Here is a 16,064-nt window from a genome sequence, read left to right as displayed (position 1 = left end):
GTGGGTTTTCTTGAAACCCTGAACCAGACCAAAATTCCAGTATTGCCTTGAACCTTGGAGATAGATGGGCAAAACTGGAATGTTACACCTAACCCCTAGACTCAATTATGATACTGCACTAGGTGTCGGATTAGGTTGTCTTTGACATGCCAATCAGTGAGATCCTTAGAGGGGGTCAAAACCTAGGTGTGTTGGGGCAGTCCGAGAATTCATCTGAGTGGGTAATCATAGTGACAGGATCAACTCCTTTGTCAAACAAAGTGAATGATCGAGGATGCACTCTCTGGTTGAAACCTAAACTGCCGGCAGTTGATTTCAACCGTTGAAATTTGTTTTTGCAAAATATATTTATATAAAGATATACATATATATTATGGTTTCAAAATGTTTGCAAAAGGTTTTATTTCTCGGGATCCATGTGAGTAGAGAGTGCAGCACTGTACCTTGCAGCCGAGGGAGAGGTCATCTCTTGTCGGGCAGTGTTTGATCATTAAGGGCTGAGAGGTTAAGTGTAAGACCATTGAGGGTAATACCTGATGGACTAATCCTGCATCTACCCACAGTCCTTGGGATTTCATAAGGTGGCTGGACACAAGGACCATTTAGTGTAGATGTTGGGCCAATTAAGAGCACATGGTGATGGACTCAGGGGTTCACTGTCTCCTACAGTGAATTCGGCCAAGCCTTGTAACAAAGGTTGGGCTGAACCTATGTGGCCGATGTGTAGATCAATGTTTGGGTCCCACGCCATACAAAGATAGCCAACTGGGCAGTAGGTTAAGTGGTTAAGTGAGCACATAAACTTAATGGGCCTAAAGCCCATTCGAACTGGCTTAATAAGATTAATTAAATAAGGGGTGGTTCTGAGGATAAGGGATTATCCCTATCCACTCAAAGAGTCCAGATCCAAATAAAGATTTGGATCAGGAAACTCCTAATTAGATTAGGAAGGCTGATCTTTATCTGTAGATAAGATAAGGGATTATCCTTATCTCTTAAAGAGAGTCCAGATCCAAATATAAGATTTGGATTAGGAAAAACCTAATGGAATTAGGAGAACCTCCCTTTAAGGCTATAAATAGGAGAGCAGGGCGAACCTCCAAACACTCACAGTCTGCTGAATTAAGAGAAAAGACAACACAGTTTGACTGCTCCTATCTTCTGCTCTTTTCTTCATATTCTTGCTGCCCCTACCTAGTTCGATCTCCACCAGTGGGAGTGATCAAGAACCGTTCTTGATATTGCTTCTTGCTAGAAGATGCAATCTGAAGTTGTGCTCACCAGCCCTTTACTACATTCTTGCTGAAGAATTCGGCTCTTGCTGAAGAATTCGGCTCTTACTGAAGAATTCAGCTCTTCAGTGGGAGTAGATTTTGATTTTCTCCTTGGGCGTGAACACCTTCGTTGGAAGTTACTATTACTCCGTATCAGGTATTATCCCTCTCCTCCCTTTTGGTTTCAGATCTGATCCGGTTTGTTTCAAGATTGATCCTTGAAAATGCAATTTTCTAAAATAGGGAATGCGATTCCCATATGGGAGAGAGAGAAATTTTTGAAATTTCGCCTAACCTTCCTACAGGGTTCGGCCATCCATATGATGGATCTCTCATCCCTTCACGATATTCCTGTTCCTCCTCCTCCACCTCATTCTCCTATAATTCCTCCTCATCTAGTTCTCCAAAGGTGGTACCAAAGGCACAGATTCAGACATGGGCAAGTTGTTTCCACTCCTACAGAAGAGCCTCTTGCTCCTCCCATCATTACTGAGGTAATTGGTCAACCTTCCTCTGACCCATCTACATCTTTCCCAGACCTTGACCTTCCTATTTCTCTCCGCAAGGGCAAGCGGAAGTGTATAGCCCATTGTATCTCCAAACACCTGTCTTACAGCCTTCTCTCTCCTTCCTACTACTCTTTTCTTGCTTCTATTTCTTTCCATGCGATACCCAGGTCCGTACCGGAAGCTTTATCTAAACCTGAATGGAGGGATGCTATGATGGCTGAACTGGATGCTTTGCATAAGAAACATACTCGGGATATTGTTGACTTGCCTGAAGAGAAGGAACCAGTGGGTTGTAAATGGGTTTTTACCATTAAATATCACTCTGATGGATCTATTGAGAGGTTTAAGGCTAGACTGGTTGCTAAAGGCTACACTCATATGTATGGTATTGACTATCTTGAGACAGTTTCTCCTGTAGCTAAGATGACCTCAGTCCAGATTTTGTTATCTCTAGCCGCTACTTTTGATTGGCCCCTACACCAGTTTGGTGTTAAAAATGCCTTCTTGAATGGAGACTTACATGAAGAGGTCTATATGTCTTTGCCTCTAGGGGTGTATGGGAAGGAAATGCAAGGCAAGGTGTGTAAACTGCAGAAATCTATTTATGGTCTCAAACAGTCTCCCCAGGCTTGGTTTGAGAGGTTCAGGGCTGCTCTTGTCTCCTTTGGTTACACACAAACTCAATCTGATCATACCCTGTTCTTGAAGAGAAATGGCTCTCTGGTGACCTTTTTGATAGTTTATGTTGATGATATTAGGGTCACGGATAATGACACTCAAGAGGTCAGTAAACTCAAAAGATTTATTAGCTCTGAATTTGAGATCAAGGATTTAGGAGATCTTCGGTATTTTTTGGGCATTGAAGTTGCTAGGTCTAAGGATGGTATCTTCATTTCTCAACGTAAATATGTCCTTGACCTCCTTGCTAAGACCGATAAACTTGGAGCTAAACCAATCTCCACTCCTATTGATCTCAATCATAAGCTTTCTGCTACAGATGGTGACCTTTTATCTGATAAGGGGGTGTTTCAAAGACTGCTTGGGAAGTTGTTATATCTTTGCATGACTCGGCCGGACATTTCCTATGCAGTAAGTGTTATTAATCAATTTATGCATTCTCCCAGAGATACTCATCTAGCTGCTGCAAAAAGGGTTCTGTGTTACTTGAAAGGTACTCCAGGGAAAGGTATTCTATTTGCCAACATGGACACATGAAGCTGGAAGCTTTCACTGATGCTGACTAGGCAGGATCTATTGATGATAGGAGATCCACCTCAGGTTATTGTGCTCTGGTCGCTGGGAACATTGTGTCATGGAGGAGTAAGAAACAATCTGTAGTTGCTAGATCCTCAACTGAAGCAGAATACAGGGCAATGGCACATGGTGTGTCAGAATTACTGTGGCTACGATCCCTTTTAGAAGAATTGGGGGTTGACTATGAGAATCCAATGATGCTCACTTTGATAACCAAGCAGCTATCAATATTTCACATAATCCTGTTCAACATGACGGAACTAAGCACATTGAGGATGATAGACATTTTATACGGGAAAGAGTTTCCTCAAGAGAAGTTTGTTTGCCATTCATCACATCAAACGAACAATTGGTTGATATCTTGACCAAGGGAGTTCCGAGAGGGAAAATGACACTATATAAGCAAGTTGGGCATGATTGACATCTATGCTCAGCTTGAGGGGGAGTGTAAAGAGACTAGGCAAAATGGGTCATAGTATCTTCTCTTGTAATATTTTTTATTTTTCTTGTTGGCTAATGGGCCTCTCTTAATGGGCCTGTTATTTCCTTTTGTTTGATCTCTGTATGTTACTACTTAGCTGGCCACATACTTAAGGGCATACTTGTAATTATTTTAACATTAATTTTTAGTAAAAAGGATTAGAGAAGAAAGGGAAGGATTGTTAAAACCTTTCTTCTTCTTCCTCCTCTTTTCTCCATCTTCTTCTCTTGTACTGTTGCTTTTACTTTTCTTCTTCCTTTTTTCTCTCTAATTTTTCAAGTTTACACCAATTTTTGAGGACCGGTTTACATCTCAAAGTTATATTTTGAAAAAAGAAAATGAACTACTAGGAAGCATAGTTCGATATGTTCTAGCTTCAATTTGAGCTGCTCTGCAATTTACTTTAGAAATTTTGTTAGCATTTATGCATTTTTTTTAATTTTTTTTGGCACATATATTTCCAACCTAATTCAACTAGTTTCAATTTCTTTCCATCTTAAGTTGTTTTTATTCTAATAATTTCTTGCATGTATTATTTGAAAAACGTGCCTTGGTCATCACTATATTTTATGTAATTGAATGTAATGATGTTTTGCATTAACATGCCTCGATCACCACTAAATAAGAATCAAAAGAAAAAGTTGACTGCAATTGCCATGTCTATTCATTATGAAATGATGATGCAGTATGCTTATTTATGTATTTTGTGTTAGACAGTGCACACCCTTATCTCCAATCAGATTGATGCACATTTTCGCATTTATTGTAAATGAATAAATGACATAAATGATTCATGTCATTGTGGTGTATTTCTGTGTAACACCCTTAAACTGGACACTTATGAGACTCGTGTTAGTTTAGAATCTTCACAATCGTTGGATAGATCTGGGGAGATTTATCCTACCAAGGCCGATACTGATGTGCCGCCAAGTTGGTTGGGGTGGCTTGTCTCAACTGCCAGGGTGAGACCTGAGGTACATGCAGTGTGAGTTTTCTTGAAACACTGAACCGGACCAAAATTCCAGTATTGCCCTGAACCTTGGAGATAGATGGGCAAAACTGGAATATTACACCTAACCCCTAGACTCGATTATGATACTACACTAGGTGTCGGATTGGACAGTCCGAGAATTCATCTGAGTGGGTAATCATAGTGATAGAATCAGCCCCTTTGTCGAACAAAGTGAATGATCGGGGAATGCACTCTCTCTGATGGAAACCTAAACTGTCGGTAGTTGATTTCAAACTTGTTGAGATTTGTTTTTACAAAATACATTTATATAAAGATATACATATATGTTATGGTTTCACAAAATGTTTGCAAAAGGTTTTAATTCCCAAGATACATGTGAGCAGAGAGTGCAACACTGTACCTTGCAGCCAAGGGAGAAGTCATCTCTTATCGGATAGTGTTTGATCATTATGAGCTGAGAGGTTAAGTGTAAGACCATTTAGGGCTTTTACCTGATGGGCTAATCTCACTTAAGTACATAATCCTTGGGCCTTCATAAGGTGGCTGGACCCAAGGACCATTTAGTGTAAATGTTAGGCCTACTAAGAGCCCATACTAATGGGCTCAGGGGTTCACAGTTTCCAGCAGTGAATTCGGCCAGGCCTTATAACAAAGGCTAGGCTGAACCCATATGGCTTTTGTGGAGATCAATGTTAAGGTCCTACACCATACAAAGAGAGCTAAGCTAGCTAGCAAATTAAAGGGGAAGTGAGCCTAATAACTTGATGGGCCTAAAGCCCATTTCAAACTGGGCTAATTAGATTAATTAATTATAGGCGAATTTGAGATCAGATCTGCTTCTAGATCAACAAAAGGATAAGATATATCTTATCCACTTAAGAGTTCTAATCCAAATAAAGATTTGGATCAAAGAACCCTTTCCTAATAGGATTAGGAAGTTGATCCAGATAAGTTATAAATAGAAGGAGAAATCCTTCTATTAAACACTTTTTGCAAATCCCAAATCTTCTCTCTGTTCTTTCCGCCCTACCCAATTCGATCTCCACATTCTTGGACTGATCAAGAAAGGTTCTTGATTATGATTCTTGTTAGAAGGATCAGATCTGAAGTTGTGCTCACATCCCTGCGTGATCCTCATTGAAGGATTGCAATTCTTACTAAATAATTGATTTGTTGATCTTGCCTCACCCTAAGCTATGTCATTTTCAATGGATGTAGGATTTGGTACCCTCTTTGGGCGTGCACCCCTACGTTAGGAGCTACTTGCATGGATTCCGTATTAGGTATAACCCTCCCTTATTCTTAGTTTCAGATTTGGTTCGGCTTGTTTCAAGAGCGAACCTAGAAAAATGCAGCTTTTCTTAAATAGGGAATAGGATTCCCGAAAGTGAGAAAGAAATTTTTTGAAATTTTACCCAACCACCCTGCATGGTTCGGCCATCCATATGATGGGTCGCCCTTCCCTTCATTTTGATTGCTATTATCATTGCAATCAGGAGGAGAAGGATGATGGTCTCTAGGATATTGAGTAGTTATGATGAAGAGGGGATTGGTAGGGAATCATGGAAGGAAAGGCTTGTAATTAGATTTTCAAACATTAAGTCTATGGTCATGGAATCAAATCAATCATGTATAGAACAAATACGAATGGATAGGACTAGTTATTTGAGGCTATGTGAGTTACTAAGGAGTGTAGGAAAATTAAGAGGTAGTAATCATGTGGGAGTGGAAGAAATGGTTGCAAGCTTCCTAAACATTCTATCACATGATGTCAAGATTAGGAAGCAAAAATGGCACTTTAGGAGGTCTGGGTCCACCTTAGCAAGTAATTCAATATAGTCTTGAATGCAGTGTTACGCCTACATGAAATCCTTCTTAAAAAGCCTGAACCTATGCTTGCAAACTCAACTAATGAGAAATGGAAGTGGTTCAAGGTGTGCCCATTTTTTATTTATTTTTTCTTTTTCATTACAAATAACAAACCTTTAAAGGTTGGAATTTTTAATTTTATCTCTCTTATTTTATTGCATAGGGTTGTTTAGTGGCTTTAGATGGAATATATATTAGGGCCCGAGTGTCTGAAAAGGATAAGCCTAGATATCAAACGAGGAAGAATGAAATTGCAATAAATGTACTGGGTGTTTGCTCTCTGGATATGCAGTTCATTTACATCTTACCTGGCTGGAAGGGATCTGCTCATGACACTAGAGTCCTTCGTGATTCCCTTTCAAGGAGAAATGACTTAAAAGTACCACAAAGTAAAAAATGAACCATGAGAATTAGGACACTAGAGCAAATGGCTTAAAAGCACCAACCGAGCACCCCAGCTGAAATATTCAACATGAGGCATTCTGCAGCTAGGAATGTAGATGAGAGGACATTTGGCCTCTTAAAAATAAGGTGGGCATTACTTAGGACCTCAACTTGGTATCCAATAAAGACCCAGTATAGGACCATCAGTGCATGTTGCCTCTTACACAACTATATAAGGAAAAATATGTCTATTGACCATATGGAATCAAGAATTGAAAATTTCTTAGCCACTGAAGGAGGTTCACAAGTGTAGCAGAGGTTGATGAACAAATCACAAATCTAGAGAGTAGTAGTGAATGGGTTGCATTCAGAGACAACTTGAAAAATCAGATGTGGCAACAATTTAGACATTAAGTAATGCAATTTCTTATTTAAGCTATTGTATCAAATTTACTAGATCTTTATTATATTTATTATGAGAACAATATATTTTACTTTTACGTGTTGTTCAATCAAATTCGAATTGTTTGTAGCAATTGTTCACTTATTTATATTTGCATTCCTTGTGTTCATCTATTATTTGTTATTATAAATAGATAACACGTGAGTTATTTGTAACAACTGTTTACTTATTTGTCTATGCCTTCATTGTATCTATCCATTACTTGTTATTAGAAATGGTTGGGAAGGATAAGGATAAGAAACAACCAAATAGGCAAAGTAGAGTTTGGACAAAGGCAGAGGATGAAAAATTGGCTGGGGGCTTAATGATGTTGGCTCAAACTAGAATTTAGAGAGCAGATAATGGGACATTCAAGGCAAGGTATTTGGTACAATTAGAAAAGTACATGGAAGAAAATCTCCCTGGATGTGGATTGAAGGAAACACCTCATATAGAACCTCGGGTGAAGCATATGAAGAGACAATATGGGGCCACATGTGAGATGGTAGGCCCTAGTTATTTAGGATTTGAGTGGGATGACATCAAGAAATGCATTACATGTGAGGAAGAAGTCTTCAATGGGTGGGTTAAGGTAATTGTGGATTATTGTATTTTATATTTTAGAAAAATGTATACATATGTTTTACATGGCATGGCATCCAATTTATTAATATATTTTTGTTTTGATAAATGTAGAGCCATCCATATGCCAGAGGATTAAGGAACAAGCATTTTCCATTTCTTGATGAACTTTCTATCATCTTTGGAAGAGACAGAGCCACTAGGGAGCATGCAGAAACATGTACTGATATTGTAGAAGTTGTTGATAGGGAACAACAATCTAGTTACCAACCCATGGAAGATGAACCAATTAATGAAGGAGAAGCTCAACAAGTTGGGTTAGAGTTTTTCAAGAGGATAACATGACTTCACAATTTGCCACACAACCACCATCCACTCAACCTCCAATAGGTACTTCATCAACCTCTCGCCCTCATAGAGCAAGTAAGAGGTCAAGGAGCTGCGTGGATGACAACCCGTTGGTTAAGGTGCTTTTAGAAAAGATAGGGTTGAACAACGGTTTGTTGAAATACAGTGATAGGGTTACACAAGTGACAGATGTGTTGAATGTGGATAAGGAGGGTAGGGAGATGAGAATGAAAGTGTTTGAAGAGATAAAGAAGATCCCTAGTTTAAGTTCAGATGAGATGATCAAAGTGAGTAAAAAGTTAATAAGTGGCATGGGAGTGGTTGAATACTTTTTTAGCCTACCACCTGACTTTAGAAATGCATACATTTTCTCTTACCTCCTCTCTGATTGGTAACTGAATAGAACAATAGTTGTCTTTTTTAGTATTTTGATTATCAAAAAACATATAGTTAATAAATAGAAAACAAAAATATATTATCTTTTCTTCTTCTTTTTTTGTTTTAACATAGCAAGTTTTACTTATTGATTTGACAGGGTAAACCTCTAGTTTGTTTTGAAGTTCAGATCTTTCTATGATTAGTGGTATTAAGAAAGCAAACTTACATGATTTGCTCACTTTATAAGGATTCTTCTTAAGTTCCCTTTATTTCCCTTTGACCATCTACTCTTTCTTCATTATTTAATGCATTCATTCTGAGAGTTTTCCATGGATTCAGCCCTATTTTCACTCACTCTCTACGTGTAAGTGGGGTTTTATAATCTATATGTTGATGGTCATCGGATGGTAATTTGGACCAAGCCAAATGTGAATGAGTTGAAACTCAATTTCGATGGGGCAAACGGTAATGGACACTTAGGGCTGTGTCTAGTGTTGATTTGTGATTGATTGGGTTCCTTTTGATATGGCATGGACCTAAAACACAGGTTTATGAAACAAAACCTCCAAAAAAACTCATTTAGGCCAAAAGGGTAATGTTGGCAATAGTGTAATATATGGGCCTCTTACCCAGGAAAGTTGGTGAGACAAAAGAACATGGGTAAGTTGGAGTGCCTCATTTACTTGGGTAAATTTCAACAAAAAGAACATGGGTAAATAAACTTACCTGGGAAACACTTACCTGGGTAAGTGAATTTACCCAAGTAAGATAGTGGTAAACGAACGAGGCCTCAAAATAAGTAACATCCTTAGATACCATTCACTCACTAGAGGCAGGATCAAGACACTTAAACCCCATTTAGTAGTAAAGTACCCAAGGAAGGCACACTTGTTGCTTTCAGATCAAATTTAATTCAGGACAGATTTAAATCATGAGAAAAGTAAACACAGCCAATGACCGGGAATGCAAGTTTAAAGGATGAGTCATCATTGTACAATAGCTAAATATGGGGACTTCAATTGGAGCACGCTGGAAGGCAGTCTATTAATCAAGTAGACTGCAGTAATAACTTTCATTTTTTTTTGTTGTAATTGACTGAAATAATAAAAGCATCCCCACAAAAACAGATGGAAACATTCATCTGAAAAATTAATTCCCTAACAACTTTAACCACATGTCTATTTTTTTCTCAACTACACCATTTTGTAGAGAGGGAGCCACACAAGAAAACTGATGAATTACCCTTTTCTCTTCCAACAATAATGTCAGTTTTGTTTTTTCAAAACTCCTTGGCATCATAAGATCTAAATATTTTAATCCTTTTATTTTCAAATTGCATTACCACTAGGTTATAAATTCTTAATGACTTGAGGAACTTCTCTACCTGTGTAAGCAGGTGAATATAAAATATTTGTAACCGCCCATGTAGGCCATAGAATAAGGACCCCACACGTCAAAATGTACAAGATGGAAAGGAACGGAATATTTTTTATTACTTTGAAAATAATTCACTCTATAATACTTTGAATACTTAAGTGTGGACACAAACACTAACTGAAAAAAATGTGGAAACATGGACTTCAAAGAAGGAAAAGAGACATGGCAAAGGTGACTATGCCATAATTTTATTGGGCTCAAGGACTCATAATCATGATCGCTATGAGAAGGGCAAATCAACAAGTATCTTGGTGCTTAGATCAAAAGATATACATCATTAGCCTCCCAACCACTTCTAATCATCACCCCAATGTTAAAGCCCTGAAAAAACACAATGATCGGGATAAAAGGTCATGCAATGGAGAAAGGATTTTGTAAGGGAACTTACAGATAGAATAGACTTAAGGGGAGAAGCTTAAATCTTAGCTGCCAAGACATCCACATTGCTAAAGTCAAGGATTTGAATTTCACAACATATAGGGGCATATCAGCCAATACGTATCGTATTGGTGACCCTCCAAGAAAAAAGAAAAGCACCCAATGATACAGGCCGATTCGTCAGTTGGGGCATATCGGCCTGTATCAATATTGAGAACCACAAGAGCATTGTTCTTCTTTGTTTTCCTCAAGCTTTTCTGGTTTCAACTCAAGTTGTAGCTTCCAACATCACCCCCAGGTGTGTTTCAGCTTCTCGCAATAATTAATAAGGAGTGATCATTTTCAGCCTGGCCTGCCCCAGCCCAGAAATTCCCAGCTTGGAACCAAGATTTACATATATTATTTATACATATGTATATATGTTATTTATGTTATATTTTATATTTTATATATAAATATTATAAAATGACAAGAAAAATACATATTATGTAATATTTTATTTTAAATAATCACCATTTCATTATCACCCAAGCCTTATCCCAACATTTTATATTATATATAGTATAAAATAAATTTTATGCACATATCATAGGCCCAGAGTCAGGCTCAGGCCCGGGCAGGCAAGCCCCCCTAGCCCTATAGTCCTTATAATAGGTTCTAACCCTGACACACTAGATCATCCACCCCCTCACCTATGTACCTCTAGAGCTACCACTTTGCCTTAGATTAGTAGTGGTCAAGGCAAAGTCCCCAGGTACATCACCTGTCACCATGGCAAGCATAAGAAACATCATTGCTTAAAATATGTTGTCTCGTGAAGTCAAAATCAGAGTTGGATCCAGCTAAAAAGCCAAACATTGTGTTTTTCCTTTTTCTCTTTTTTTTATGATCAATAACGGCAAATTTTATTAAAACAGTAAAGCTTTAATTACAAAACAGAGAGGGAGGTAAATTGTCGTAACTCCCCCAACAGCGTAAAAAAGAAACAAATTTAGAAACAAGCCCAAACAAAGGAACCCCTATTCACCCCTTGCTTGGATAACCCGCCAACAAGTGAATTAGCAGTTCTCTTTACCCAACTGTATTTAACCTCACTGTCCCTAGTCAGCCACTCAAGTTTTTTCTTTTCATTGTTGTAATTCTACATACCCAAGCTGCCTTCCCTATGCCATCTCACCACCACCTCTGAGTCACCCTCAATAACTAGTCTTCTGATGTTCAACTCCCTTGCTCTTTGGGCACCTTCCAGGGCTGCAAGGATCTCAGCCCTAAGAGAGTCTCCTTCCCCAATAGGACCTGAGAACATGGCTAAAACAAGCCCCTCCTCATTCCTGAAAACTCCCCCAATACCAGACAGTCCTGGGTTTCTAATGCTGCTGCCATCAAATTTTAGTTTTATAAACCCAGTGGGAGGAGGGGTACAAGAGGGATTAGAAACCCTTTGACCTTGGCAGAGTTAGCTATCTCCTTCCAATTCCTCAGCAAGTCACTAAGGAGAAGTCTGAAAATAAGTCCAAGGATGTCAGCCAGTATACCACTCTTAAGTGTATCAATTCCAACAAGTTTTCAATAGTTCTCTCCTTTTCTGAGAAAAATCATAAATTTCTTTCATCCCTTAGAGACCCACAAACTTCTGCCCTAATACATCTCCATATACTTTGTGCTTTCTATATTGTTCACCATCAAATGGATCTCTCCTCCAAATAGCCACCAAGTGGTCTATTTATTGCAACAAGGTATAAAGAGAAGAAAAGTACACAGCGACAAACTTCTCCCCTAACACCCTATTTTATACTGCTCATCTCTACGGTTCTACGCAACTTATATACCACGGCAGTATTCTTACCATTGATCCTGCTGCTTCCACATAGGAAAAGAGGGATCATCAAGCCAGGGTTTCTTCTCTCTGCCCATAAGATCCCATCATCCAATGACCTCCAACAAAGAGCTTTACCTACTATGTCCACTCCAAGAAGTTACTACCTTCAAGTCTAGCAATAGTAAACTAGGTAAGACTCACAGTTACACAGTATAGTAAAGGTTTAGTGTTGATCTGGATCTCGTTTTTTTCAATTTTTTCAAGAGAAAATCCTTAAAAATATCATAACAGCTTCAAAACAAGATAAAAACTGTACCAAAACATATCTAAAATTGAGCTTCACCAGATTCAAGGGTTTCCATGTTCTTGGCAATGGCCAACCAAGCAGTATGCTGACATCAGCAGTCTGAAAGATGTGCAGCAGCCATTTCTTGATCAGAATATTGCTCTGATACCAAGTTGTAAGTGTAAACTGCGATGGAATGCCATTTAGAGAAGAAGAAGAACAACAACAACAACAAGAAAGCCATTTAATTCCACCATGTGTTACTTCATTAGGTTTTATACTAATGTAAAAGATTACACAAATACCTAGATTAGAATAAAACAAAAAAAAAAGATGAAAGTGTCCATAAACAGGCATCTATCAACACTTTCGAAGGTGTAATCAAGTTGGTTCAACCAAAAGTCAGTTGTGAAGAAGGGAACAATGCAGTGAGTTGTGGAAGGTTGTTGCTGGAGAATCTTGGGGATGCAAGGGGATTTCCTTGAATTGCATTGGCACTGCTTGTGGGAAGACATTATTTTTCTATAATTAGCTTGTGACTTATATTGTATTGAGTGGACTTGAATTTTTTATTGTCACAACCTAACTGTGTAGTAAGGGGATGGTCTTAATGTTTAGCAGTTTTGTATAGGAAAGAGAGGGTTGCATGCTATCATTTTGAAGAAGCTTTGCCTTCTTCCTCTTTTTCTTTCTTTTCTGTTTTGCCTCTCCTTCTTCCTCTTTCTTTACCTTCCTTATAGATATCTTCTGCATATTGCAATCTTCAACATGATTATTGTTAGAGAGATGGAGAGAGAGCTGACACTGTCAACACTTACCAGCAAAAAAAGTCTCATATTGTATGCCAATCCTTGCCCCTTCTAGACAACAGATCACCTGTTTGCAAGAAAAAAGAAAACATAATTCATCTTGTTATGCTAAGAAATAATTCAACATACATTTCATTAGTCATTTTTGTTAAGCAATACAGATGAAAAATCAACACCTTTTAAGAAGCTCAACAAAAAAGACATGGATCCCCACGTGTATCTTATGAAAAGCCATGGTAGAGAGTCAAGCATTTATTCTCTCTCGTGGCTTCACCAATAAGAATCAGGACCATTCCAGGCTCCCTATTCACCTCCCTGCAGCATATACCCCCCCCCCAATTGAACAGATTTAGTTTCATTTGAATCTGGCTTATTTCCACTTCTGCTACAAACGAAAGCATCATGTTGAGAAGCACTATCAAAGTTAGTCTAATAATCAATGATTTCATGGATTTCTCCATAAAATGTGTAGGAAGGTTTTAGTCCATTATAAGATCTAGTAATAGGCAATGATTGGTGTGCCAAGTATTCTGCCCTCTATCAAGTCTGTAAAGCTTAGATTCAAGGAAATTTATGGTCTACTCCCCCTCAGAAATTTTTATTTTATATGTATTTTCCCAAACCCCCACCTCCCCCCCCCCCCTTGAATTGTGATGGATTCCCCCACCTGCCACTGTTCCCAACTGTACAAACTCATGAAAATTTATGACGTGGACTGAATAATAAAATCCCCTAGATTCAATGTGTTTCTTGCAAAACCCAGGGACATAATTTTCAAGGCGCCAAGGCAAGGCTAGGCAACAGGGAGGCTCCTTGTCACTCTAGTCACCTAGACAGGCACTTGGGCGTCACCTAGGCAATGAATCTTTTTGAATAAAAACTATGAATCCTAGGGTAATTACCATGTTCCAAAAAAAAGTAGCAACCAACTTTCACTAGTAATTGCCAACTCTCATAAAAGATGTATAAACATCATATAAAACATAGAAAATCAACATATTCACAAAAAAATGGAAGAAAGGAAATTTCAGAAAAATAGAGGGGCGGAGCCCCTATTTTTATCCCAGGAAAAGAAGGAAAAAAGGATGAAAAAAAACTTAGAGTTCTTTCTTTCATATCAGTTTAGGTTTTGAAGTCTCTTCAGGTTCAAAACAGCATAGATGTTGATTGTACCCTACCAAATAAGATAATAATATTAAAGGACTAGTATTTAAACACAGACTGAATATTTTAGTTTAATAATGTATGTTTTACTATTATAATCTCAAAAAAATTAAGATTATTGATGTAATCTTGGTTATGTACCGCAAGGGCACTATTCTCTTTTACTTCTTTCTTATCATAATGGTTGCTCTAACATATAAATAGGAAACCACCAGCCCAGATTTTTTTGGACTTTCAATTCTCACTTCTTTCTTCTTCTCTTCTCCCTTCTCCTTCTCCACTCTTCTCTGTTCTGTTTCTGATCGATATCATGGTATCAGAGCAGGACAGGGCTTTGTAAAAGTTTCCTTGACTGATCAAAGCTCTCCCATCGCATGTCTGGATTGAGAATGAGGAAGATACCTTCGACCTTGCCGTGAGAACTGTTCAGCTGATCCCATTCCATTAATTCTTGAACAAACACTTTCATAGAGCAACTGATGATTGCCTGAGGTCTTCTTAGAGGTCAATGGTTGTCCTTTCTTCGTCTCTTCCATTCTTCTCTGGACTTTAACTTCCAGAAGTCAGTCTAACTGATCAGAAATATAGACTGAAGTCTTTTTTATTGGTTCTTGGTACTGTTACCAAGAACATACTAAAGTTTGCCTCAGCCGAATGTAGTTAAATTGGTCCCTGTGGGTCGGTGATCCAAATCAGTGTGGGTGAAGATCCTGTGTAGGTCATGTATGACCTGGTTCAGATAAAAAGATACAACAGGAGATCTATAGATGTTATATGTGACTCAAACTAGCCTCTGTGAGGTCAGTTAGACCTGTGAATCTGTGATGGCAGGTGCTGTAGATGCCATATGTGGCCTAAACTAGCTCGTGTGAGGTCGGTTAGACTTGTGAACCTGTGACAGCAAACACAGTGTGCTGTTTTACAATATTTTTTAACACTTGAAGTGAGGGCCGTGTTTTTTGGTGTGTGGACTACAGGAGGAGGTTTGTAGGTCTGAACCTTCTGATAACCACTCTTTGCTATGGCCTCTGAGGACTCTGCAACTTCTGGAACCTCCTTCAATCAAGGAGGAAGGAATAGTAATCAGGACTCTATGAGTTTTCCAACAACCATCACCCCCTTAGATGGCAGAAATTATTTGACATGGTCTAAGGAGATGCAACTGTACATCACTGCCCGAGGAAAGGCAGGGTACATCAATGGGAAAGTAAAGGAGCCTAAGGATGGTACTGCTGAATAATGATAAGTGGGACCAGGAGAACTGCATGGTTATGTCATGGCTTCTGACCACTATGCTACCACCGGCTAAGCAGAATTTTATGTGGGCTGAGACAGCTACAGAAATATGAGAACAAGCAAAGTCAACTTACTCCGAGCAGAGAGACACTATGCTAGAATTTATCAACTGCAAGCCGAGTCCGCAACATGTAAACAAGGGGAAAGAAGCCTATTCACCTACTATTCTGCCCTCACATCTATCTGGAAAGAGTTAGATTGCTATCAAAACATTGATTAGGAGAGTGAGAAGGATGCCAAAGCTTACAAACAGTTAGTTTCACAGCAGCGGGTGCTTGCGTTTTTTCCGGGGCTTAATCCCATGTATGAGCCCATTCGAGTTAGGATTTTGGGCAGCAAAGATCTTCCATCTGTCCAAGAGGTGCATGCATTGGTCCAATC

At 38.7% G+C, this 16,064-nt stretch overlaps 1 protein-coding gene across 5 annotated transcripts in view; it reads right to left on the bottom strand.

Moving 5' to 3' along the window:
- The window catches only part of LOC148843841 (centromere protein O), a 72,996-nt gene that overhangs the window by 27,420 nt on the left and 29,512 nt on the right, over positions 1–16,064 (bottom strand). For all 5 annotated transcript variants that reach the window (XM_088958605.1, XM_088958604.1, XM_088958603.1 and 2 more), the window contains one exon: positions 13,233–13,290. In XM_088958605.1, coding sequence (XP_088814731.1) covers positions 13,233–13,290 — 58 coding nt within the window. The remainder of the gene's footprint in view (positions 1–13,232; positions 13,291–16,064) is intronic.

This window comes from Nelumbo lutea, chromosome 8 (genome assembly GCF_056320005.1).
Source record: "Nelumbo lutea isolate HS-2025 chromosome 8, American lotus-T2T, whole genome shotgun sequence".
Classification (NCBI taxonomy): Eukaryota; Viridiplantae; Streptophyta; class Magnoliopsida; order Proteales; family Nelumbonaceae; genus Nelumbo; species Nelumbo lutea.
Note: the sequence above shows the minus strand (reverse complement) of the source record. Positions and strands in the feature narration are given on the sequence as shown.